The sequence below is a fragment of the Serinus canaria genome, chromosome 19 (genome assembly GCF_022539315.1).
Source record: "Serinus canaria isolate serCan28SL12 chromosome 19, serCan2020, whole genome shotgun sequence".
NCBI lineage: Eukaryota > Metazoa > Chordata > Aves > Passeriformes > Fringillidae > Serinus > Serinus canaria.
The window spans coordinates 194,524-221,958 of NC_066332.1; the positions used below are offsets into that span (position 1 = coordinate 194,524).

Below are 27,435 nucleotides of genomic sequence, written 5' to 3' on the forward strand. Positions count from 1 at the left end.
GAAATAAGTTCTCTTGGTCTTTGTCGGGGTCTCTAGCTGGTCAGAGTGACCCCAAGAAAAGTTCAAAAGTCTCTTTTCCTGGTTCTTGAAGGAGTCAGGGCTCTTCATTTCTTGGTCTCAAGGTTGTTTATTGTACCTTATCTATAAAATTCTTTCTCCTGTCCAGCCGAGGTCGCTCAGCAGGACAGTCAGAGGCACTCTGCCTGCCCCCAGGGCGGTGTTATCTTTATATACTAAAAAACGACGTGTACAATATTTACAATTACTTTCCAATACCTATCATCTATGTTAGACAGTGAGCTTCTACTCTAAACCAATCCAAAAGTGCCAACATCACCAGTGAAGATGGAGGTAGAGAAGAAGAAGAAGAAGAAAGGCTAGACACATCCAAATCCCTCTATCTTGTCCCCAAAAACCCCTATACTAAAAATCCCAAAACCTAGATTTATACCCTGTGATAACTTTATTATTACGCTATTTGAGCTGCTGTGGCTTTTAGATTTTCATGTAAAGGTGGCAATTTGCTCCACAGTTCATAATTGACCCCACTGGTGTTCTGGGCTGTGTGCCAGGGTCTCTGAGCCCCCTGGCAGGGGTCCTGGCAACTCTGGACTCCCAAAGGTATGTCCTGAGTTCTGACAGGTCTTTGCCTCAAAGATATATTTTTTATTACTATTGTAATTGCCTTTCACTGTTCTGGACCCACAAACAGATGTTTGAGAATGTTTCTTTCTTCAGAATGATTACAAATTCTTCCTGAAATCTGGGAGTTGTTTTGGCAGTTCTGATACTGTTATTCCCAACAGAGATAGATGCCTGTGGATATTAATAGACCTTAGTTTTAGCATATAAGGCTTTTCCGTGTTAAACTTCATTCCTGTTTTTGCCAGCCTTCTGGTAACCCTGCTCCAGTGTGAGGCTAACAGTGCAGGTTCTGCTGATGGAAAAAGGCAGCTAACTACTGTGACACTGCATTTGTCTTGCTAATCTCATTATCATGAAAACCTGAATTCTGTGCTACTTCAGAGCAGCATTTTCCCCTCTATTTGTCCTTCTGTATTGAAAACCAAATTACTTGATTATTCCCTTTTCTGTTTTACTGCATAAATAGCAATAGGCATCTCTTCAGACTTGCAACTTGCACTTTGAAATTGCTTTTAATGTTTTCTTGCATGGGCAGCTTATCAGTTGTAATAAGTTTTTTAAAGAACTTTTTTATTACCTTGAAATGGCTGAAGGAGATGACCCTCAGCAACTGACAAACCAAAAGAAGTTTGTTAGAAGTCAACAGAATGATGCTATCTTTTACTAGCTAAAGCAATGGTTCTTGACAGCAGGATGACTGACTCCTGAACCATGTAACTGCCTGGCAAAGCTCAGGTAAATTCAGCAGGGGTTTATCTCAGAGGATGAGCTGTGTCATTTGCTTCCCGGTAGGTGATACTGTAGCATGGCTTGTGAGATTCACTCCCGGAGACAGAACACACCCCTCCCCTCTCTGGCCTGCAGAGATTTTTGATTAAGATCTAATGCTGGCTGCCCGTTCAGGGATCCATGGAGTGTCACGGAGATGACAGCTCCCTAGCAGGGGAAGGGAAGTGCTGCCACAGCAGTGGCACGTTACAGGTAAGGGATTTCCCTCCACTGCTCCCCTCCCACGGCCTGTTCGGCTGGGCCGCCCGTCGGACGCTGCCTGCGCACTTCTGCCTCGGAGCTTCTCCTCGCCGCCTGTGCTTAGCGGCAACTCGGCAGGAGTTAAACGAACGATGACAACGGCAGAGCTGTGGCTCGGTGTTTGTGTGGGGCGGACTGTTGGTGACTCTCATTAAATGTGGAACAATTGAGGTGGGTGTTCCAACACCCCAGCAAGGCCTGGGTCTGCTTCAGCCTGGGTGCCGTGGAGGGGAGGGAGCCGAGGGTAGGCTGGAGCCGAGGGTAGACTGGAGCCGGGGGGATGCTGGAGCCGGGGGGATGCTGGAGCCGGGGGGATGCTGGAGCCGAGGGTAGGCTGGAGCCCGGGGGATGCTGGAGCCGGGGGGATGCTGGAGCCCGGGGGATGCTGGAGCCGGGGGGATGCTGGAGCCGGGGGGAATGCTGGAGCCTGGGGGATGCTGGAGCCCGGGGGATGCTGGAGCCGGGGGATGCTGGAGCCCGGGGGATGCTGGAGCCCAGGGGATGCTGGAGCCGGGGGAATGCTGGAGCCCGGGGGATGCTGGAGCCGGGGATGCTGGAGCCGGGGGATGCTGGAGCCGGGGGATGCTGGAGCCGGGGGGAATGCTGGAGCCCGGGGGATGCTGGAGCCCGGGGGATGCTGGAGCCGGGGGGATGCTGGAGCCCGGGGGATGCTGGAGCCCAGGGGATGCTGGAGCAGGGGGATGCTGGAGCCGGGGGGAATGCTGGAGCCGGGGGGAATGCTGGAGCCCGGGGGATGCTGGAGCCGGGGGGATGCTGGAGCCCGGGGGGATGCTGGAGCCGGGGGGAATGCTGGAGCCCGGGGGATGCTGGAGCCGGGGGGATGCTGGAGCCCGGGGGATGCTGGAGCCCAGGGATGCTGGAGCCCGGGGGATGCTGGAGCCGGGGGATGCTGGAGCCCGGGGATGCTGGAGCCCAGGGATGCTGGAGCCCGGGGGATGCTGGAGCCCGGGGGATGCTGGAGCCGGGGGGATGCTGGAGCCGGGGGGAATGCTGGAGCCCGGGGGATGCTGGAGCCCGGGGGATGCTGGAGCCGGGGGGGATGCTGGAGCAGGGGGGATGCTGGAGCCCAGGGGGATGTGCCAGCCCTGCTTCCCAGCACACCTGACTCCCGGGGCTGAATGATCCGCTGAAGCGCCAACTGGTAGAAGCCAGGTTCAGGTGGTGGGCTCTGGGAAAGGCTGGATTGAGTCACACCTGAGCACAGAGAAACTGACCAGGGTTAATTAATCTCAGGTGCAAATGCTTAGAGCAGCGGATGCACTGGGCCTTCTTTGCCAGCATCTGGAACTTGCCTATAGACTTATTTCAAATTAAACAACAAGTATTTGCATCTGTAAGCAAACAGTTGTTAAATTTGCACAAATAATCAATTTGTTCCATCCCAAGGATTTCCAATCAATATTGCATTCCAGCAGAAAAATAATGTAATAGGCCATTATTAGAATAATGTGTTCATTTATTGATGTTCACAACTGACTGCAAATCTTTATTTTAATTAATTCATAGATTAGTTAAATAAAAGTTTAAGTTAATAAATAGAAGTTAATTAGTTTTCATTCTGGTCTTTTTACTAAAATAGTTTTATTGTACTCCTAAATTAAATTGTCAAGTTTCACCAGAAATGGATGTAGCTTTTATTTCTCCACACTGGGGATGCAGGCCTGCTTTTATTTTTGAAAGCTATTTACAAATAACAATATGAGTTTTTGTAAAATGCTGTGGAATCAAGTTGTTTTGGAAGATCCTCTCTGCATGATTCTGATTAAAGGTATTTTGCATATATGCTAATGCTTTAGCAGTTTTCAACTTGGATGTATTTATACTTAGCATATGTCTTGTAGTGAGTGATTAAAATTAAGGATTTCAGCTTTTTTGACTTGAGAGAAGTGAGCCGCTCCTGGTTAAGGGGTGTTCTGTAAAACAAGAGTCTTCTTTACACAGCTCTGGAGAATGACAGTCAATGCATGGTTTGGATTTTCCTGTCTAATTATAATTAGCTATATATTTGCAGCAATAGCAAATTAAACATCATTAACAGTCCTCAGCGAAATAATGCAGAAAGTACATTGAAAATAATTTTGTTGTGCCTCATTACAGGGAGAGTGGGTAGAAGTGGATTAAGCGTTTGTAACAAACCTCTATGTTTACAAAAGCTCAGGACTTAATTTTGATGCTGCTGTATATGTGAGCAGAGGATTTTGTTTCATGGCCCAGAAGAAATTTGAAATTTCCATTGATTTACCCTTTTTACTCTCCCATAGTGCTGCCACATAAGAGAGCTGAAGAGAAAATTTGTGGGTGCATGAATGCAAATAGTCTGAGGAACAAAACAGGCCCAGGAAGGATGTTGGTATACCTTCAGTCACTCAAAAACAACCAACCATGAACTGGGTTTGTGAGGCTGAAGTAGTCTGAACTAAACCAAGTCTTTTTCAAAGCACCTGCTTTGGCAGGTGCACTTTTTCTTGTTGTTGTTTTTTTCAAAGTTTATTTCCTTAATTTGGGACACTTTGAACATGGCTTTTTTTCCATAGGCAGTTTTTGACAGAGCAGAAAGAGGATGAAGGGTGCTGTTGTTTGCTGTCTAACAGTTTGTCCTGCACCACTCCCGCGGTGTCCTTGAGTGACCTGAGTGGAGAACTGAGGAGCCCATGAAATGTATTGATCTTCCTCAGCAATGTAAATAACTGGAGAGGTGCTCAGGTACTAGGTATGGGCACCCACACAAAACTGGAAGAGAGACTAAACAAAGCAATAGATAATAACCTAGAAGCCCGGGGAGAATCCTGTGTTACCAAAGAGCCAGGCTGGATAGCCTAACAGGATTTCTGTCCCTGGCAATTAGGATTAATCTGTTTGTAGCTGGGAAGAAGTTGTCACAGGCAGAAGTTGTTGTCTCTCCCTTTCTGAGTGAACATTACAAGAAGTGAACACTTGCTTAAAGCCCAGGCCTGCTTGATCCTTCAGCCAGGAAATTTAGTCATGACAGTGCTGGGTGAAATTATATTTTTGGCACTGCCCAAAGAGCACAGAATTTGCATCTCTGGGCTATCCTGTGGCTCACAGCTGTACAAACGTTCTGCTGTGGGGAGGGCACAGGCTTAAATCAGCTCACAAAGTGTGTAAGGGTACACTCTAGGTTCATCCTATGTATTGTTGTAGTAATCAAATACACCTTAACTTATCTTCTATTTCTGAATACGTGGTCATTATTACCCTGAAAAATGGAATAACACCACTATTTGATCCCCCAAGACCGTTACTATGCCAAGAAATTCCTTGTGAATATACATTTTGACTGACCTTATTCTTAGTCAATGGCAAAGTGGCAGCTACAGTTTTATACAAAATTAAAATGCTTAATTTTCCCCTCCTTTTTGGAAGACTTTATGCATGCTTGTAGTCTGACTGTTTTCTGGGTAATGTGTAGGTGTTCATACTGATGAGAAACGTTCATGCTTGTTTTAGGTCACTTTTTTCCCCTCTGTGCTGTTTAATATTAATGATGTAAGTTGCTGTGTCAAAATATTAAATAATTGTAACCTGTACAGGAAAGGAGTTTTATTTTAACCTTTGAAAACTGTATTTACATGTTTTAGTATATATGAATAATGCATAAAGCTAGGCACTAAGGTTGTTTTCAAAGTCAGCCATTTCAGGATCAAGTTGTAGAAAACAATAAAACAGTGTTTTCTTTCCTCTTGCTCGTTCCCCAGGATTCAGGCAATAGCACTGAAGTCGAATGCCATTAGGATTTCTCACTAAACTTCAAAGCTTAATTTAGTCTCTGCTGAAATAAAGAAAGGCATAAAACAGGCACAGTGGAATCCATTTAAATGAGTGACTGTGGAAAAAAGAGTGTTTTTAAGAAAACAAATGTTTCTCACATTCTTTTAACAGAAATCCTCCACCAGAGCACAGTGCCTCAGGTGCAGCTGTGCCCCGTCCCCTGGGGTGGTGGGTGCTGTCCCAGCTCTGCCCTCCCTGCTGCAGGGTGGGGTCCCAGCCCTGTGCCCCCAGGGCAGTGCAGAGGCTCCAGGGGTCTCCAGGCAGGGACAGACCTCCTGATCCCTGCGTGGGGAATGTGGGACCAGCTGCCCATGCAACCACATAGGAGTGTGTTTGTGTGTGTTTGGCAATCTTCCAGAACATCATTGTAATAGAGTAGGTCAGCATGGAAGATTTGGTTTCTTTTCCAGCATATTTGATGCTTCATGAAAGATGCAGTTGTAGTGCAGACTGCTCCTTTATAACCTCACTCGTCAAAGAAATGTTCTTGTCATTAGCAAGGTGTTGCCTTTAAATCACTTCCCTCTCTGTGTTTTTCATTTATTGTGACTTGACTTTTTTCCTATGAAATGAGCTGTATAATTTTGCTATGGTGGTACTAAGTGCTTTATTTCAGAAGTATTATAGGTTAATACAGCTTCTGACATATCTAAAAATCCAAGGGCTGTGATCGTCTGTTTTGCCTTCGGGATAAGCACTCATAATCCAGTCACTGTGTGACTGCAGCAACTGCTCCAGATAATGCAGTTTGCTTCCAACCCACCCCACCGGTGCAGAACAGACCTGGAAAGGTCTCTCCACTGTGGTTCATAGGATGAAATTATTTTTGTTATCAGTACTTTTAAGAGCTTGTGATGCACATCCATCAACAGCAACTGCTGCCGAAATGAAACTTGGAAGACCTTTAATGCATAATTTCCAAAAGAATCAGTTCTTTACTAAGTCGGAGTAGAGATGGTGATAGTCCTGTTCTGTAGCATCCTTACTTATCTGCTTTATAGGAATGTTTCTGTACTGTCTGTGGTGTTTGGTACTGGCACAATATTATTTGAGTTTTTTTCCTTGGAGTGCAGGTGTGTGTGAGCTGTGTTCCTGTGCAGGGGCTGCGAGGTGTCCCAGGGAGGGCTGTGCCCCCCTGCGCAGGCGCCTCAGGGTCTCACCACCTATTTTTATCTGGGCTTACAGCACCCAAACTGAGTTGGTTTTTTTGAGCTGTATCCCTTGCATAAACAAAAAGAATTCCTGTTTTCCTTGTGAACCAGCTCAGTCCACTGCAATCCCTCACAGTTTTGTGGCCTGTGCGACCCTTACTGCTAATGAAGGCACTGAGCCTTAGGGATGGGGATGTGATAGCCCCACAACAAGCCCCATACCAGGCAGGTGGCACAGAGATGAGCCACGTGTGGGGTGTAAACAGGGAGAGGCTTGGGTTGAAGGGTACTCCACGTCCTGTATTGTTTTTAAAGCACCAATGATACACAGGCAAAGGAAGTTCAGTTCCCTTTATATAAACTTGTTTAATTAAAATTAGTATTTTCACTCAAATTTTTAAGAAATCCTTTACTTCACATGAACAGAAGTGTCTTGCAGCAGGGCAAGCTCCTTTGGCCACAGGGATTAACCACCTCCAAGCTGCCCAGTGGCCCAGGACCATGGGGCCAGCTGCCCTGCCAGCTGTTCTCTCCCCACAGCACACGGGCCCCCTGCAGGGTCAAACACACCCAAGGTGACTGCAGGAGTTAAAAATCAAACCTGTATGGCTGCTGGAGGGGGCTCCAGCACGCAGCTCTAAGTAGCTGTGGTTTTCCAGGCTGGACTGCCTTGGAGTTCCTCCAGGGACTTCAGGGATGAGGTAGGAGGTGTGATCCTACCCCTGCTGGGGCCAGAAGGACTGGGGATTACCCCCTTTGCCCCTATTCTCCAGGTCTTCCCAGGTGACCATTTCTAGAACCAACTGTGGTGACATTTGGCCCTGGTGTCCCCCCAGACCCACCATGACTCTCCAGATGAAGAGAGGTAGGTGCAGAAGCCCGTATCAAGCCCCTAGCACAGGGGGCACTCCCTTCTCTGCCACCCCTCTGAGGTCTCCTCCATGCTCCTGGAGCCAGGTTTGGGGTTGTTTGGGGCTGACAAAACCCAGGCATTCCCAACTGCTGCACTGCTCAGCAGCCTCCACAAGTATCTTTGCCATAACTTCTAAAGAGATCTGGTCTTCGGTGTTTTTTTTCATGGGTTTGTTTGTTTGTTTGTTTTGGTTTTTTGTTTTTTTTTTTTGTTTGTTTGTTTCCCCCCCCTTTTTTTTTTTTTTTTTTTTTTTTTTTTACTTTTCTTCTTATTTGTGGGGGGTTTTTTTTTGGGCTTTTTTTCTGTTTTTTTAAGAAGAAAAAAAACTTCATTTCTAACCACAGCAGCGTGATACCAGCCTATCATCTTGGCACATACTCCCTGGGCAGCCCTGAGAAGTTTCTTCCCTTTAGGGCTTCATCCACTGTCAGGATGTATCTGTTGATAAGATCTTTCATTTCCTGGGTGAATGGCTCAAAATTCTTTTGCTTAGCACCAGACCGCTTGAAATTCCCGTCCCTGTTGTTCTCTACACAGAGCAGCCGGTCCTCTGTCACTGTCACATTCAGAAACTCCACCATCTCCTTCAGCTTGGGGATGAGGCTCTGCTTCAGGTCCTCATAATGGACAACGAGCAGGCGCTTCCCATACTTCAGCCACTCCAGGACATGGGAGGCCCACCAGGAGGCATAGCTGTTCACGAAATCTGGCCACTCTGGATCACCAGGAAACCAGGAAAATGAGACAGTTAGCCATGCTGGATGTCAGCAATTTTCTTCTGCTTTAGACATTAATGATACCTTGATATCTATTTGCTCTCTTTGATAATTTAATTTCCTGAAGTCAGGACAGTCATAGTGAAAGCTTTTGGGCTGGACAAAGAGCATTTGTGGCTGATATGTAACAATTTGCAGTTTGCAGTATGGGAAAGCCATTCCCAGCAGACTTTCTTTTTTCTGGGGGCTATTTTGTCAGTTTTTTGATGAATAGGTCTTGAGTTGTGACTGATGAAAGGTGATACATCAGCTTGGGAAAGAAATGTGCTATGACACAGGACACTTTTCCCCCCAGCCCTCTGCCAAGCCATAGCTGTAATGCTTAAAATATGTACAAGGGGAAATGGAAGCCAAATGGCTTTTCTGCTGCAGAGTCTGAATGCAGCGGTGTACCCAGTGGGGAAATTGCAGTCACCAGCCAGTTGCCAGTCAAATACATGAAGTATGGCAGGCAGGTTCTGAAGCCTTTTCATGTGTTCAGGGGACACTGAATTTCAGGTCCACTTATTGCTTTTATCATTATTTTTCTGTAGTGCACTAGCACCTGTGCAGTGCTGCAAAACATCCGTCATGAAATGTCATGCTCCATTGGATCCTCTAGATCTTAAGTTAGATTTCTCATGATTATTACATGCTGTAGGGGCAAATTTTCTTCACCTCAGCCTGGCAAAGGGGCTGTGCAGAGGAGCCTTGTATATGGACATGTTTTTTATGCCCAACAGTGCAGTGATGCTCCAGTGTGCCTGTGGTAATGGTGCTGCACTCCCCTCCCCTCTGGGGGTGGACATACAGCAAGACCACAACTGCTCCCACTGTGCAGGTGCCAGAGGTTTTGGGACTGAGCTCAGCTGTGACAGGACTCAAGTCCCACTGAATTTGTTAGCAGCACTCACTCAGGTCCTAGTGTGTCCCCCCTCCCCAGCACACTGAGGAGATGGGTTTCAAACCAGCCTGTGCTGGGGTAATGCTCACCTTTGCTCTTCCAGTTGCGGTCAGTGGCATAGCCCAGATGCCCAGCATATTTTCTGTTGAACTCCGCCATCAGTGATTTGTACGGGTTCCTAATCAACAGGATCGCCGAGTCAAACATTTCAATCTCTGTCTTGCCACTTTCGTGTGTTTTCACACAGATAGTCCTTCTACTTCTCCAGTGGTCTTTTTCTCCTTTAAAACCTGTTTTACAAGACAGAATTGTTAGCTCTTTTGCCTGATTATATGTCTGTGCCTTTTCCCACTAAATCATTCCCTAGAGTGGTGTAAAACTGGTGTGACAGTACCTGTCAGCTAAACCATGGCTGGAGCCCCAGCCACCACGCTGGACACGTGCTGGCAGCCAGGCTATCCCTCTGCTGGGGGAGGCATCCTCAGCCCCACACTGCAGCGAGGCAGCTTTTCACAGGGCCAGTGCTTGATGCTTACTGAACCTCTGCCACCTCAGGATACTGTTCTCCCAGAGTAATTAGTAATGTTTGAAAATTTAACCTGCATGTTTGCTGAAGGGTCTTACCACAGCGTTTAGGTAACTGGTCTTTTGGACCAGCCTGTCAGGTGGGAGCAGCACATGTGTGTGTGCACAGGGCAGCAGTGCAGGCAGTATGCCCATTTGCAAATGGAGAGCCTGGCTGTTATTTGTGAGGGCAGCTTCCTGTCAGAGCAGTGTGCTGCTGGAGCTGTCCCTGCTGCCATCTGCACTGCGAGAGGCTGCTCGGCCCAGGCATGTTTAAATTGTACCAAACATGCTGACCGCGACTCTGCTTGAGTCACGGCTCAAGCAGAAGGATGATAGGGCAATAAGTAAAGCTTTGTGCTTTGGAAGGGCTGCCTGTGGCCCATCTCTTGGGCCCCGATACCTTTGTTGTAGAGGGCTCCATCAAAGTAATAACTTCCTGTGTAGTATCCTGTGGCGTGCTCTATCAGATGGCGTGCCCATGTATTCCCAGCCCCAGGAAAGCTTGACAAAGCAACAAACACTTTGGATTTAGTGGTTAAGAATTTCCTGTCTGTGCAGCGGGTGTCTGTGAGGAGAGAAGATACTTCATTGTTAGTATTGTGGCTTTTTAATAATTCCACATGCAGCTCTCAATTACAGTTTATTGCTTCCTCCCTCTCTCTCTTAGTAGTATAGCGTATCAATTTGGTCTGGCTGTGAGTCAGCTACTTCCTAAAATTAATTCAGCTGTATGAGGCCAAAGAGATTATCCTCAAAGAGGTTTCTGCTGGTTTTGTGTAAGGCAATGCTTTTTTGATAAAGCTGCAACAAACCATTGTACTTGCCAGCAAGTTGTCTTAAAAGGTGTTGCATAATGAGAGAATGGAAAGAGGCATCTTTCACGAGCATGATTGCAAGAGGGGAAATTAGAGAAAGACTGTTTCCTAAATTGCTGCCTGTATGGTGATACCCACTACTGTGGCTCAGACTGCTGTAAACGAGATCACTTTTACCCGCTGCAGAAGGGGCACAGGGGTTGTTTCCAGCAGCGGTGGCCCTGGCACAGCGAGGCTGGAGCTTGTACCTTGCACAGGTGTCTGATAGACCAGGCAGTAGTCTCCCCCAGCAGCACTGCTGGCATTGTGGTTCCCGCTGCAGCGCTGCCTGTCTGTGCCCTCGCGCAGCGAGAAGCGCCTGGTGGGGTATCCACAGTAGCATTCCTGCCCTCGGATCACTGCCAGCGGGAACTCCTGCAAAAGAGGGAAAACGGATCAGTGTGTAAATGCCATGGCATCAGCAGCCTGCAGGGAATGCTGCCGCTATGCAAAAAAAATAAATCTTCACAAGGCCACTGTCAAGATCAAAGCATTGCCATTCTAAAGCTCATATTACTTTCCTGTTACTGTCTTCATATTTGTAAGTTTTGAAATTCATCTTGCTTCTACATAGGAGGCCAACTAAGGTGTGCAATCATGAGGAAGTTAATGTTGTTTGCAGGGAATAAATTCCTAAGGAAAATTATTGTCTGTAAGAAGTGGTTTTTTAATGGATTTGATGCAGAGTAATTCAGGTTTTGGTGTACCAGTATTACCGAGGAAGAGTAACAGGCTGCAAAGCTGTGTAGTGGTGGGGTACTGAGCCCCAGCTGCTGGGCTAATACTAGTAAAAATTAAAACAAGTTTGAGGGAAATGTGCTAAATATTTGCCGAAGAAATTAGCAGTTGCTTACCGGCCCTAAAATTCAGATTTTCTATGGTTTACCAGAAAAATTTGGGTTGCCTTAGAGTCCCTCGTGGGCTCTCTTGGTGGCATGGGGCTGTGCGGGTGGGCTGAAGGAAGTTCGGGGAGTATTTGAGTGCAGAACGTTCCGGTCCACCTATTCCATATCAACACTTTTTGCCTTTTAAAAGTCTTTTGGAGTTCTGGGAGCATGTGACAGGACTGCTGAGCAGTTTATCTCTTGCTCTTTCCCATGCATTCATCCTCTGATAAGGAGTTGAATGCAACTTGTGTGCTGTGTGTGCCCAACAGCCAACATTTACTTAGCGAATGAGATATGACATTGTCAAAAACTATTTACAGATTTGATCCAAGGGCAAAACAGTTCTTGGTTTGCCTGCAAACAGAAATTTTTCCTTTACAATCAAGCAGTGTTTCTCAGTTTGAGAAATTAGTAAGTGTCCCTGCCCTCAAACACAGACTAGAATAAAAGTGTTCCTTGTACCTCATGCCAAGCAGCCTCTGCAAGTGATGAACTTTTCTGGAAGGCTGGAGGTTCTGTGAGGCAACAGAAAAACTGCTCCTCTGTCCTCCTGCATCTTCAGAAGGTGATCAGTGCAGGGTGCCAGTGGTGCAGTGTCTGTCCTCAAGGCAGGCTGACCCTCACCTGCACAACCTTCCCATGGCTTGGGCAGCACATGAGTGAGGAAGGAGAGAAACCTGGAGTGGGTTTTGCATGAGAAATCTCAAATTTTTTCTAATCTCCAGTCTAAACCTCCCCTGCTGCAACTTGAGGCCATTTGCTTATTCCGTGGGAGAGGAGATTGCACTGAGGCCATAGGTCCTGGTCAAAGCACTGTAATCAGCTAGCTAATAGTTTTAATCAATTAATTTTGTGACGCTGCAAAAAGTAATTGAACGTTGAGTTTAGTGCATGAGGCTGAATGAGACTGCAGGCAAAATCTGATCATTTAGTGAACCGTGTGTAGGAAAAAAACAGTCTCATTAGAGTGGGGAGGATGGGAAGGGAACCAAGAGACACTAAGGGAGAGGGTGCCCTGCCCATGCCCTGTGCATGGCTCCCCGAGTGAAGCCGGCTCCCTTGGAGGGCACTGGAGCCACGTTTGGGATGCTGCCAGCCCACATCCACCCTCTGGCAGCATGTCTCTCCATGAGCTGCAGCCACTTCCCCCGGGGGCAGATGTGGCTCAGGGCTTGATTGGAATGTGACACGGAAACGGTATCGATTTCTTCTCGGTCGATACTCATTACTTAGAGCAGCTGGCTTGTGTATCATGTCTGGTGGCACCACTCTGATGACTTTCCCTCCCGCCATCCCCACTCCAGCGGTTGGACCAGATGCATCACTGGGTATTTACTCTGATGAGTTTTGTCCTTTAGAAACTCATTTGCAAATTCAAAGCTCTAAGGCACTAATCTCTGTCCTTCCCTCGGTAGATTAGAATTTAAAATAATAATAAAAGAAATGATGTGAAATGAGAACTGTTCTTACTTTCTTGGAGCAAAATTCAGAGCACATCTCCACCGTCAAATTGGTCTGTGTCAAAGAGGCTGGAAAGGTGTCTGTTAAATTTTCTGGAGCTCTAAAACATCCTCGATAAATAACATTCCTCCCTGCGGGGATATGAAATAGGTTTCTCTTTAGAAAACGATGTCCGAAGTATCCTGCCTCTTTCACAAAGAATAATATTAGGTTCAGAAGCCAAAAATAATAAAATAAATTTTATATTACAAAGGCTGCAGAAATAAGAGAAACTGTAATATATGCTATAAAAACGTGTCGCAAATCATGTGGTATTGAAAGAAGCACATGCCTTTATCTTTGTACTAACCACGGGAAGCAGCGCTGCAGCACCGAGTTAAATTCCACCAGCGGAGGGCATTGCTATTGTTTGCAGGTCCCGGTTTCCTCTGAAGACCTGCTTTCCCCTCAATGAGTTAAAAGGCCTGATAAAAATCTACAAAGCTTCTGCATCAGAAAAGGAAAGGAGCGTAAATGACTCCTGAGAACCGCGCCGTCGGACCACCTTACTCTTCTGCTGCCCCTCTGCCTCCCACGCCTTTTCCGGCCAAGGGAGTTTGCTGCTGCCTTTCAGACTCTACACGGGGCTTTTGTCAGCTGCTCTAGGAGATCAACTTCCTCTGTGTCCTCAGCACCAGCCTCTGATTTCACCTGCTTCTGTAGAAACACCACAGAGCTTGGCACTATTGCAGTGGCTCCCTTAAACGGTATTGCCAGAACTGATGTGGGAAGTGAGTTGAATGACAGGAGAGACGTGGTGCAGTTACGAAAAAAAATTGGTTCTGAATTAATTTCTTGGCAGAAAAGCCCAGACTCTCAAGCAAGAGCCTAGAGAAATCTAAGGAGAAGCTGCCTAAATTTTATTCTTGTAACTATTCAGATCATTTACTAGAAGCAGAGCTGGATCTCTGTAATGATGTGAAGATAAAATAACTCCACCCAAGCTGAAAGGAACAGGAGTCTACTTAGGATCAGGTCCCTTTGAGCATGGCACCAAAGAATAAAAAGAGTGTTTGGACTTCTCAGAATGATCTTGAAAGCTCTTCGACAAAATCTCACACTGATATAAAATTCCTGAAACAAAATGTTTACAAACATGTTTAGAGCTTTCTCAGAGGTCAGGAAGAAAGCTTGACCTGCCTACACCGGCATCGGGAGGGAGCAGGATGCATCCATGGATTACACTGGAAACAGCCAGGTCTGTGTGGTGTGCCCACATTTTTGGGAGGAAGGACACCCTGAGGCATGCAGGACTGTGGCAGTCTGGCTGCCACAGCCACCCTGGCCACCCCGGCTGCCACAGCTGCACACTCTGGGCTTCCTTACCATGGCATGGGGGCAGGAGTCACGGTGTCCAGGGAACCGCAGCAGGGAGAGGGACAGGGGAGACAGCAAACCCTGTCTGGGAAGGTTTAAGTGGAGATGTCTGAATCTGCTGATGAATCTGCTCCCTGTAAAAGACTTATATGAGGTCTGTGCTCTACAGTACACAGCGTAAATCATGGGGGCCCTTACAGTCTCAGAATTACTTTCTAACATACTTGTTCATTGTGATTAATACTTCTTTTGGCCCCTCAGCTGGTTTGTGTCAGGGGGATTCTTCAAACAGACAACTGTCAGGTATTACTAAGGGCAAGAAAATTACAATTCTAGCTTCAGGCTAGACTAATTTGAGGAGTAATTCATTAATACTTAAAAAAAAAATTAAATGCTGTCTTTTCCTGAAGAATGTGTATATATATTTCATACTGGAGTTTAAACAGTGATGCATGTCCTGGGAAACTGGCCAACATGCCTGTCAGCCTGACAGTAGCAATTTAGGTCTGCGTACCTTTGATATATAATTGATATGTAGCTGGTTGGGTTATTGTACAAACCTTGACTTGTCTTTAAGATGAAATGAAGGACCATCAATACTGGCACAACCTAAGGTCTTGGTGCTTCTTCTCAGCAAATAGCATCCATAAGGTCTTGTGAGCTTGCCAATTGCAAAGAGTGATCAGCAGTTTAGATCTCTTATGTACTTTGTGTTTGCCTTAAGGTTTATCCGTTGAGTCCCCCATGGTAGCTAACTGAACGATGGGGTAACGATGGATTATCTAAAGATGGAACAAAATTCCCAACTCCTGCTGAAACAGAACTCCATGGAAAAGCAAAAGTCTGGTCTCATTTCTCTCAAGAAAGGGATTGATGTGGCTCTTTCTGGTCTCCGCTTATTCCTTGCAGTCACAAATTACTCATTTTGTTTAGGATCATCTGAGTGTAGGGTGGTCTTGATCTAAGTAATTTTCTGCCCTCCTGTCACAGGGCACCTCTTCCAAGGCTGTTTCTTAAACACACATGGGTTTGTACCCCTTCGGTAGATGCCAAAGGGAGTGGTTTTTTTCAGCTGAAATTGTGCTTCTGTTGCAATCACTGCACTGTGTTGACTTTCCTCCCTGGTGACAGGAACGTCGTCTGTGGCAGCCTCGAGGCAGCATGCCAGGCACATGTCCCCGCTCTGGGGTGCTGAGCAGCACAGCTATTCCGGGGAGGAGCCAAGGACCAGACCAGCAGCAAATGGACATTGTGCCCTTCAGGCACCTTTGTCCTTTGCTGTTTCAAACTCTGGTGACAAATAGAGTGAGACAAGCAGAAGGGACAGCCCCTGTACTAAGCCTGGCCATGACACATCTCCCTCGTGGCCTCCCCTGTCCGGCCGCATGCCCACTTACGTGGCCTGGCTCCTGCCCGCAGCTGCTGCACGCTGTAGACCGAGAGCCGGTTCACCCCTCCGCACACGGAGCCCTTCTCGCCCTTGCACTCGCTGCCGCACTCCTCGGGCTTGGCGGCAGCAGCTGGCAGCGTGTTCCCACAGTAGCACTCTGCTCCGAATGCCAGGCCTGCGTAGCTGTAAGCTCTGCAAGCAGAAATAGCAGCCACTGTCACAGAGGGGCCCGTCTGCTCCCCAGTTTGCACCTGAGGAAGGGACGAGCCTGTCCCCCTGTCCCTGCATACAGCCTGTGCTCCTGCTGCCTTGCTCTGGAGCTGAGTCCATCCTGGATACAGCGTGGCCTCCTAAGCAGGGCAACCCCTCAACAAAATATGGGCTAGAAACCAATGTCTATCTAAAGATATCTATCTTACAAAGACTCTTTAACCAAACAGTAATTTTTGTCCAGTACAATGGAGAATATAATGTAAGTAGCCATGCTGCCATAGAGAATAGACAGCAGTGCAGCAGTCTACTTCAAGCAGAGAAGCAGAACTATGCTGTGCCTGAAGATATGAGATAATAACTGTTTTCATAGATGCTTTATGTTTAACATAAGAATGCTTTTCCCATTTCAAATTCAGTTCCACTTATTGTCAAAAACTAGAAAACTTGCAGTGAAAAATCACCACTCACCTCTCAGCACAAGCTTCCTGACAGTGACCTACTGTCATTTTTCTTAAGTCATAAAAGACAGCTCCCTTCAGTGTCCTCTCCCTCGAATCGTGAGTGAAGCAGCCCATGTAGGTGCCTGTGTGCATGTAAGACCAGGGTTAGGCAATGCATATGGGATGGAAGGGAAAAACCCATCCTGAGGCTTATCCAGTGCCTCACGTGGCAAGCTGGGCTGCATTTGGTCAAGTCCCAACCTGTTTGGGGTCCCACACCCTCTGCAGACCTCTCCATTGCTGCTGAACCTTGGTAAGGGGTCAGTGCTACTGTCCCGTGGAAATGGGCTAAAAGGAAATGAAACTTTCCCTTCCACAGCTGTTGCATGCCCAGAGTCCACAACCCACCCAGGACTGCAGCTCCTGCATGCAGCTGCTGTCTGCTCAACTCCCTCCTTTGGATGAGAAAACACGGCACTTCTCTAAAGTACAGGAGAATGTAGCCTTTAAATGCCAAAAACTTCCAGAAATCCTCTTGGATTTCTCCCAAATGTTCTTTAAAATCTCTAGTTGATAATGAGATGGTGCAAGAGAAATATTAAGAAAATCAATTTTCTTTGGATATAGATAGTTACATTAAAGCTGTAATGGAAAGATAAATTCACTTTTAACTAGGCAGCACAATGTAGCCATCATACCGAGCTATCTCCTCTCTGGTGCAAAGGAATCTCTTCAAATATGTCTTGCTTTACTTAGCATAGGAAAGATAAATGTTTCTCTTAGACTTGCATTCAGTGCTCAGCCTAATTTTTGTTGTAATGGACAAAATACTGTAAAAATCCAGCCCATTTTTTAATATACAATTGGAACCATGATTTATAGTCCCACTATTATACAGCAATTGTATGTCTGTAAATATATTTAATCATCAAAATATGAAGGAAAAAAGGAAATTTTATTTCAGAAATAACAACATTGAGATGATAACATAGGGAAATTAAATACTGTAAACACGCATTAAATAATGTTGATAGGAAAAAAAATATATGGTGAAAAATGAAACTAAAAAATATTATATTAACTAATCCACAAGAAAAAGGAACTTTGAGTTGCTCCATCAGGGATTTTTTGCAATGTCAGCAGGTGAGATAGCCTGACCTGGATGAAAAAAGGGCTTGGATTTTCTCACCAAAGGCCACGTGCTCCTGGGTGGAGACAGAGTGAGGCAGAGTGAGCTGGGTGGTTCACAGCAGGCTGGAGACATGCCGGTGTTTGTGGCTTGGGTTAAGGGTCTGCCCAGGGAAGCCCTTGAAGGGCTGGCTAGCAGCCCCTGGGGCAGAGCTGTACTGCCTCGGAGGCATGGCCTTATGAGGATGACACCCATGGGGGTGCATAAGCCCAGCCTCCATAGCGAGGCAGTGCTGCTCTACTAAGCAGGAACCACAGGGCATCACTGAAACATCATTAAGCATTATAAGCACGGAGGAGTTCATTAGGTCTTGAAAGGGATTTATAATGAAATAACAAGCCTCTAAGTTTACTAGAAATGAATTGGAAAAGATAACATGCTCTATGTAGGTAGTTAAGTTTTAATTAATTACCTTCAAAGGCATTCCAATGCTTGTTAACAATATTGTTATTAATAATGTCCCTTCACATTCAATCTGATATTCAAATGATGTATGTTTGAATCTACAGTTCAGTATGGTGAGATGTACAAGTAAATAGTCCTTCTGGCCCCTCTCATCAGTAGCTAGAACCTCAGCAAGGCACTGGCTGAGCAGTTCTCAGTCTCTCCTCTGCCACCAAAATCTGCCACCAACAGGGTGTTCTGAAGCATCTATGGAGCAGCTCCAGCTTGGAGCTTCAGGTAACTCCAGCGGTTCAGTTTGCCTGACTCACACTGTATGACTCATCTCCCACCACTATCACCTTCTCACTCCCATTTCTGACAATTCTCTCAGTAAGTAGCACGACGTGGCACCCATTTTGTGGGATTTTGTGCCCTTCTGTTTGGGCAAATTTATTCAACAAACTAAAAAGCAGTTCCGAAATGTGGTGTCTAGTCATCCAGATCCCATTCCTGTTTTATTATCAGTGAAACATCTCCAAGAACAACTAGTTCTAAAAGGCAAAGCATCAAAGATTACAACTCATACGTTGCTGCTGCAGTGAGGGCACAGCAGTCACCCAGCATGGATCCTTTCTACTTTGGCCTAGGCATATGCCTACAAATAGTTTTGAAAGTGGTGATGAGCAAGGAGGAAGGCAGACATGCAGGGTGTGTGGTGCTCGCCTGTGTCTGCTTGGTATCAGCAAAGTGCAGCCTGTGCATGTGCCAGAAAACGGGCAGGCTCTGTCCCTTACCTTTGTGCTCAGCAGTGCTCTTCATTGCTTTAAACCCTGCTGTCTGCAGGGGCTCCTGGTCACTGGTGAACCTGTGGAACCACCTTCTCCGCAGCTGCCTGAGCTCCGAGTTGCGGGACATGAGCCAGTGCGGGCTGTGCCGCTGGTCCAGGGCCGGCTCCTGCAGTGCATCCATGCCCACCAGCAGCCTGGGGCCGGGCCGGGGGTTCTGCAGGGTCCTGGGCTCTGTGATCCCAACCCTGCTCACCCCCTCCAGCACCGGCAGGGCCTGGTTACTGGGGGTCCCACGCGAACCTTGCTGGAGAACCAAGCGGGTCCGCTGCAGTAGCAAGAGGCTGCCAGCCATCAGGTAAGCTGCTGTGAGGAAGAAGAGCAGAAACTGGATCCGACGGAGAAACTTCTGTAGCCTGAAGAAAGCTTTGGCCATGCCCTTACTGAAACTGGCCCTTCACGCTTCCCAACAGGCCTCCAAATCTTCACCTGGCCAGACACTCATTCCTCCCATAAGTTCAGCCCATCACTTTGGTGCCTTCTCCTGATGAAAAGCTTCTCCCAGCTGTCTGCGGCAGAGACCAGCCTGGTGTGGCACTGCTGCCAGCCTCAGGCGCCTGGCTGGCCCAGGGGCTCCGTGGGCTCCTGGGCTGTTGCTTTCATCGTGCCCTGCCCAGCTGCTGAACCGCCGAGGCTGAAACCTGAAAGACCAAGGGGTGTCAGGCTGGTTCACATCCAAATGAAAACATCCACCATCAGGGTGATTTTCCCCCACCCACCCCTTTTGGCTTTATCTGAGCATTTCTCCGTCTGTTGTTTATAATTATGAATGTTAAGAACAAATGAGAACGATTGATTGAGCTCAAGCGAGTTTCAGATCTTCAGACTTTTTTATTTTCTTTCTTTTAACTTGAAATGCACAAGAAATACCTTAATGATGAGGTTATTTCTGTTGGGATGTTTGGAAAATAAGTTCTTTATTTTCTTTTATCAATAGCCAACATCTCCGTCCTTTGTCACTGGATGAACAGGCATCTTTTTAGGGAGGTATTACCAAATTCCTTCCTTTCAGCTAAACGGTAGCTCAGCTACAAATGAAGATCAGAAGGGAACAGAAGTGTGGGTGTGTGGGAGGAAAAAAGAAATTGCATCAACTCACAATAGATAAGATAATAATTATTAATCTCTTTGAAGCACAAAGAAGTTGGGCTTTATGTTGGAAGGATATTTGGAGGTTCTGTGTGTGTTGCTTTAACAGAAACCAGAGATCCTATTTTTTTTAGTGAATTCATACTGCCAACTGTTGATGAGGGAATGCGTGTGGAGAAAAACTAGTGAATGTTTGAAAAAATTTCAGCTCAAGTTCAGCAGATCTCTCTTGACTGTTGCTGAGCTTTGCAGCTTTAGTTGTGCTGATGTGTACCACGATGGAATTGTCTGGGCAAGAAAAGCTCCTTTGTACTCTAGGGAACCTTTAATCTCCTGTGGCAAATAAAAGCTGGCATCTCCTCATAAATTCCTGTTTTCCCAGTCTATCCTTTCTCTGTGGAGCCAGGCAAGTGTTGAGAAAAGATGCAGTGTTTTCCAGAAAAGAAAATATTATGACTTTTGCTTAGCTTGCATTTGGGGCATACTCCTGAAATCCACAGTCCTAGCAATGAACATCTGCTCACTGTTTCTTGTTTCAGTTGTTGATTGAAAGTTTTGTGGATGCTCACTTATGCTGCTTTATGAAATAAATGTTACCAATTTAGTCTCCACCCATTCCCTTTTTCATTTGGTTGCACAAATTCTTTCTGTCTTAGATCGCAACCAAACCAAAGATCCAAAACTTCTAGGACAAAAATAAATTAAGGATCAATTAAATCTTTTGTCAGTTGAGCCTGAATTCCTTTTGTGTGACTTTTAGCCTCAATTCCTAAATGACACTGTCAAAAGCCAGGAGTCTCTGTCTCTACTCTTACAATTCAGGTGATCTTAAAGACCTGATTTAGGTACTTTTATTACTGGTATTTTTTTTAAGTTCATGTATGCTGATTTTAACTGTAGAGTACTGAGTAATATCCAGAAGTATTCAATGTGCTGATTGCTGCTCTTTCTCCAAGGGCTGGTAAGCACAAGCAGGTGCAAAGCACTGCCAGGCTGTAGCATCTTCAGTGAATTCTGACTGCTCTCTCTACAGCAGAAGTTACAGACCTCCCTTCGGATCAGCTCCAAAGCCAAAGAAAACGCATTGATTTACACCAGCTAAAGAGCTGACCCTTAGAGTTAAATCTCTGATCAATGTTGTGAGTGTTCAAGAATTGCAGTAAAAGGGTCAGATGTACCGAGACAAATGAATGGAAAATTAGCCATAATTAGATCCTGCAGGATGTTACTGCACTAATTCATCTGAAGAAATACTGTCTATGAGCATAGGTGGGATTTGATTCACTAGTTGTTCCTGCCATAGGGCTACTGTAAACTTGAGCTGTTCCCAGTGGAAGCTGTGTGATCTGAAAGCAAGCAGTGTGCAGGTATCAGCCACCTGAGACTGGGGCTGGGGATGCCCATGCTCCGTGCAGAACCTCGAGGTGAGGCTGGGTCAGCAGGGCAGGTGCCCACGGGGGCCGGGCTCTGCACGCTGCCCAGGGCAGTCCTGCCCAGGGGAGCTGCTGAGAACCCTCAGCAGGGAGATGGCAATGGCTGCACTCACACACCAGCTCAAAAGTTTGAAGATTCCCCCCCCGCCCCCAGCAGAAAGATAAGACTAGATAAATATATAAGATTTGCAGTCATTTCTGCCCATTCAGGGTTTCACAGCTCTTTTGGTTTACTCACTGAGAGAGATCCTTTAGGCCCAAGTTCTCAGATGAGTCCTTGTTGCCAGTGTTGGAGAGGCCATGCTGGGATAGCTGGAGCTTTCTGGCTCATCACGCAGTGCCCACAACTTGGCTGGAGAAAGGCCATCAAGACCATGTAGCAAAGGTCAGGCATGTTATGCTTGAAACTGCATCACTGGCCCAATTTAGTCCTTTTTAACACCACTCGTGTCGTTGGTCAGTGGATTTTGATAGAGTTTCTCCATGCTTGCAGTGATGTAAAATGGAACAGCTGGAGACCACATCAATGCCAGGATGAGAGGATCTGGCACTTGCCTGGGCAACACGTGGCAATGCCTCCTGGAGCCAAGGGAGACTAGTCTGGCCAATGCCTGCCCAAACAGCACCTGGGCAAGGCATAATGCTCAGCCTACGCATGAACAGGATGGAAAGCTTGCTGTGCATCAGCAGTACTGGAGAAAACACCCAAGATACTGGACCTAAATTAACTGTGCAGCAGGCTTTGCATCCAAACATCAAGAAATGTTTGGCATTGCTCCTAGTGCTCTGCCAAGTTTGTTTATGTATTTGTTTGTTTAGTAAGGAGAAGCTGCTTTGGAGTCTCAAAGGGGTAACTTTGCCCTTCGCCCAGTGGTTGAAAAAGTTTAAATGGTACAATACAATTTTGCTGCATTCAACATGATGTGTACGAATTACCTCCAGATGCACTCACCCTTAGAGCAGTTGCCATGACAGTACATTCTAGTAAAACCCAACCAAATAAATAAGCAGACTCTCCGCCCACAACCACTGCTGCAAATGTGCAGCTTAAAAATTAAATGTTGCTTTTTAGTGGGGAAATAGCAAAGTGCTGCTGAAATAAAAACTGCCGTTTGATTTTTCCATAAACTGCATATTGCAATATCATCAAAGTATGCCTAAAAGAGCTGAAGTGCATCACTTCTGATTATGATATTTAAAAGGAAAGACTAAGGAGGAAATAACTAGTATCTGTAATAGACAATGTGGCATTTGTCTTTTTCATGCATGTTTCACCTGAAATGAATTAAGCTAAATGAAAGAAAACAAGTCTTCTATCCCTGTTTATCAGTTCTCACAGCCAAAGGGGGATTAGGACCATAAGAATTGGAAGTTGTTAGTAAAATCATAAAATCATAATTGAAAGGACAGTGATGGATAATTGATGGGCAGAGGAGACCTCTAGGTGAAGAGGTCAATGAAAGGGTTAACACTGCACTGAAAAAAGGGCAATAGTTAGCACTGGAAATTATCAGCTTTGGGCATGGTGAGTGGAAGCACAGATCTACAGGGTGCTGGGACTTCAGCAGGGAAAGGATCTCTTGCTACCAAAATAGTTGCTATAAGGAAAAGCAGATCAGTACTTTGCTTCCAAAATGAACTCGCAAAATGTGACAGAGGATATCACGCTAAGCAGCTGCATTAATGTATTTGTAGAGAGAAATACATTAACGTATTTCTCATTAATGAGAGATACAATCGTGTGTATGATAAAGTTCTTGGCAATTCTACTCTCCTAGCTGAAGGAGCATGTACAGAATTTTTAAGGGAAGACTGAATATTTTCAGTGATGCCATGATTTCTGGTAAAGGCTGAAGACACTGAAAAACAGCCCCAGACTCGCAGGTGAAGAGTTGCTTAACTGAGGACTATTCTTTGATGTGTGCTCAGTGCAGAAGCTCAGGTCAATGCTGCATTTACAGCTGCGGGGCATCAAGAGTTGGTCCTTGTCTAAAGACCAGCAGGATTTTGCAAATTCAGAGTTGTTGGCAGGGAAGCAAGATGATGTTTCCTGTTGTAAACTGAAGGGAATTGGACTCATGATTACTATTTTTAGAAAAATCCATCCCTCTTCCATGTCTCTCCTTTCTTTTGTCAGCTTTCCTTGAGGACAAATGCGGACAGGCCTCAGCTGAAGGATTCTGTCTTGCAGCCTTTTCCTTGGATACACACTGCCATTTTCTCAGTGTTTTGGAAAGTCAAGACAAATATCAAATTGTGTGAATGCACATAGGAAGTAAAAGTGGCTGTTAAGAAGCCACAGATTTGATGCTGGGACCCTGTCAACTCTTAGCAGTTCCCTTTATTGCAATCATTCTGAGAAACTTCAAGCGCTTCTTACAAGTTACAAAGTTTCCCTTGCTAGAGGATGTCTGTGCTGACCCCACGCATCTCCCAACAAGGGAGGTCTGCCAACAAGCTGGAAATTAGGTAGAAACACCCAAATTTCTCCACATGCTGTGGTGACAAGTCTTGCAGCTCGAGAGGGCTCTCCAGTGACTTAACCATTGCTTGCTACACATGGGCTTGATACAAGATGTAATCAGATTGCAAAGTTATGTTTGATGGTGAGATTGTGTTAAAACCTTTACATAACACTGAACTGTGATACATAAGAAAAAGATCTCCATGTGGAGTTAGGAGAAAGGTGGAGGAAAACTCTATAATGCATTAACTGGGCAAATCAAGTTGAAAGTAACACAAATTTAAAATATGTATTATACCCTGTTCATTCAATACAGGAGGTGTTTTACAGAGACAGATAATTCAGCTTTGGAAGGGAAAGGGAATGCCACAGGAGCAGAGCTGCAGCCTGAGGCTGGAGAAGTTGGCACTAACTTGTGCAAATCCTGTCCCAGTGGCTCTTTCACCAAATATTCAGCTTTTAAAGACCAATTTTTTAGCATACATAGGTATAAATCCAGACAATAATGTTGTTGGTGAGCCTGAGGTGAGGGATGCAGAGGAGCTGGTGGGAGGCAGATGGTCCAGCAAGGCTTATTGTGAGAGTGCTGACTTGGAAAGTGCTCAGGGACAGCTTGAGCAGCGATCACACCATTTCTCCATTAATTTCTCCATTAATCCCACACTTTTTACCTAGCTCAAGTCATAATGCAGTAATCAGCAGGACTAATTCTATGCCAGTATGGAAGAGATGCATGCAGCCACATGCATACCCACATTTCAGGTGCACATGTGCATCTATATCTATGTGTGTGCATTCTGTAAACAGAATGATGTGTGCTACAGAGGTAACATACAGTCTGCTGTCACTATTCTCTGATAAACTGAAAGCTTTCAGCAAACTATTACTGTATCTCAGAAGTATTTAATTACATTAAAACATTCATGTATGATTTACGTTCTTAGGTATTAAGAACCACCCAGCAAATGATGCTCTATCTGCAAAAGAGTTTCCAAAAGCTCCTATGTGGTCTGTGGTCAAAGTTTGCACAAGATTGTTGTAACAAATGTACCATATATTTATGTTTGCCTTAGCCCACAGGATCTACAGATGAGAGCCTCCCCTGCGTGCAAAGAAATCTACTAGAATTAAAATAACGCACAGCTCTGTAACTTAACCATAGGTATTTTAGAAGTGTCTTTCCTAAACCCTTCAATATCTGAAGTCCTGCAACATTCACCTACTAAACATTGATGGAGTCTATTTATTCAGCACAGTGATGCTCCAGAAACTGATGGGAGAAGCTGAGCATTCCAGCCTGCCTCACTAGGCTGTCACACACACATACTTGCAGTACCCATTGCTGACTTTTCAAGTAAAATGTTCCATGGATGCTTGGGGAAGGGCATCTCGAGAGCAACCTGCAGCCTTTGTAAATAATGCCGCTCAGCCCCTTTACTTAGATGCTGTGGATTAATTTAGTAAAACAAATAGTCGTTGAGACTGCAATGAATGCTGATACTTCAGCCTCGAAAAAGTTGTCCGGTTATTGCTCGTGCCCAGGCCAGCTGGTGCACGGCTCGCAGAGGCAGATACTGAACGATGTAAGAAAAAGAGGAAAAACCTCTCCTTTCTTTTCTGGCTGAGGAGCCCCTGTTGTGCCCAGGCCAAGTCCTGTACAATCCAGTAAAATATTACAAAAGGCCGTAATGCATATCTGAAAAGCTGATAAATCCTGCTCCCTCTGCCCTTCCCTACTAATCCTTCTGCTGCCTCCCGCTTCCAGCGCGCAGAGCCGTAATCCTGCGCGCCCCGCTCGGTGCCGTGCCCGGGTCTGCGGCGCTCCGCTCCCTCCCGCTGCCCTGGCGGGAGCTCGCCCAGCCCCTCTCCGCGCCCCGCTCACCGCTGCCGCCGTGTCCCTCGAGGGGTCCCCGCGGCTCTCCGGGGTCCCTGCGGCTCTCCGGGGTCCCTGCGGCTCACCGGGCCGGGGCGCCGGGGTCCTGCGCCCTGCCGGAGCCGGCCGAAGGGAGCCGCTCCATGGCCTCCTGCGCCAACAGGCAGGATGGAAGCAGCGTCCGCGCTGCGCTGCCAAAATCCTCAGGCACAGCCAGTGCGCTCGTGTTTCATAACGCTCCCCTGCCCGAAGAAGCAGCCTATTCTCTAAGGCTGCTTCACAGCAGAGCTCTGCAGCCTTCTGCAGCTGCCGACGTTTCCAGACCTACCCATTCCCTCTGCCTGGGTGTTTGTCCAAACGCACGGATGGCTGCATCGGCAGAGAGCTGAGTGGCAGCGGCAGCAGCGAGAAGCCCTAATGCGATCAGCTGAACGGATGCTCCGTGTTTGTTTCTTGTGCCTCTTCCCACTAGGGGCACATCCCTTCAGAGCTGCCCCTCTGGAGACCCGGACCCCTTCCCAACAGGTCGAGAGGGTCCCGGAAAAGCGAGTCCCTGACGGCCTCCCAGCACCAGCTTGGAAATTTCGGGCAGAAAATTGTTATTCTGGGCACAGGTGGCTGGAAATAAATTATTTATAAATGTGAGAGCTGAAAGGCAGTTGCTGGTGTCCTCAGGATTGCCTGCACTGCCACCTTCCCTGCATGTTCCAGCTCCATCCTGCTGCTGCTTCTCAAGGAGATTGAGCAACTGATAATTATTGTTAAAGCATCTGCATTTCAATGGGTGCTGGCCGCACTCCTGCCTAGGATTTTGAAATACCCTATGGTCTACACATATTTAATGAACCTGTGGAGATCCATCTCTTGGAGTCAAAACAGAATGTGGTTATGAGACCAACTTTGGTTCTTCTCTGTGCCAGCGAGTGTGGGTCAGAAACATCAGACCCAACACCTGCCTGGCTGTGAGAAAATAGCACTTGGGGTTTCTTGGATGTGGCAGGAAAAAGGGAATTGGAATGCCATGTGGGGACTGATCCAATTTCCTCTCAGTATGCTGCACATTTCTTCATGCTCTGACCAGTCTCATGGACTTGAGTGATGCAGGGGTGTGCATCTGTTCATGTAGTGCAGCCCATGAGTGGGGTCTGAACCCCACAACGAGATGCTGACACTATTTAAATGACACTTGGCTTTCCCATCTCCACATTGGAGAAGAGGAACCTGGTTGTTCAGCTCAGCATGAACAACTGAAGTGCTTTTGTTCATAACCAGTGTTCTCTGGGACCTGATGGACTGATAAGGCTGCAATCCTAGAGTGATTTGGTGAATTTTGATTAACAGAAAATCCTGAGGCTTAGCAGTGCAACATTCAAATTTTAAAATGCTGATGGGTAGAGGTCTATTCTCAACCCCAAGAAGTTGTGCATCTGTTCGATTGCAACCCATCCAACCTTCATGTGAGTGTACAGCTTTAAGGCTGTAAAATTGTGAAATTTAGTTTTACTGAAATTAAATTAATCAAATGTTAAATGTAATAATGACATTTTTAAATGTGCTGGGTTGGGGCCTAAATCAATAGAATTGCAGGACTGTGCCCAGGTAAAGCAGTGGCAGAAAATGCAGTCAGCATTCTCAGTGAGAAAAATGCACCAAATGTACCAAACTCCTGACGTGCCCCACAGCACGTGCGTGGCAGCAGGGGTGTGTGGAGGGGAGTGGGCAGGCACGGGCACTCGGGACCTTTGCTGCAGGAGGGACAGCTGGCGGGGCGACCGGGCCGGTA

General features: G+C 46.4%; 1 protein-coding gene across 2 annotated transcripts; it reads right to left on the reverse strand.

The window, feature by feature from the left end:
- Positions 1–6,976: 6,976 nt before the first annotated feature.
- WSCD1 (WSC domain containing 1) lies at positions 6,977–26,396 on the reverse strand. 2 transcript variants are annotated; one of them, XM_018919568.3, is made up of 9 exons: positions 25,662–26,396; positions 18,743–19,434; positions 16,404–16,518; positions 15,730–15,914; positions 12,986–13,107; positions 10,838–11,003; positions 10,175–10,339; positions 9,297–9,497; positions 6,977–8,263 (listed from the first exon to the last, which is right to left on the reverse strand). In XM_018919568.3, the coding sequence occupies exons 2-9, from the start codon at positions 19,167–19,169 to the stop codon at positions 7,911–7,913; spliced, it is 1,734 nt and encodes a 577-aa protein (XP_018775113.1). In that variant the 5' UTR covers positions 19,170–19,434; positions 25,662–26,396; the 3' UTR covers positions 6,977–7,910. The 2 variants fall into 2 exon arrangements, with proteins under 2 accessions (XP_018775113.1, XP_018775114.1); XM_018919569.3 differs by lacking the exon at positions 25,662–26,396 and adding an exon at positions 21,554–25,620.
- Between the last annotated feature and the right edge of the window lie 1,039 nt (positions 26,397–27,435).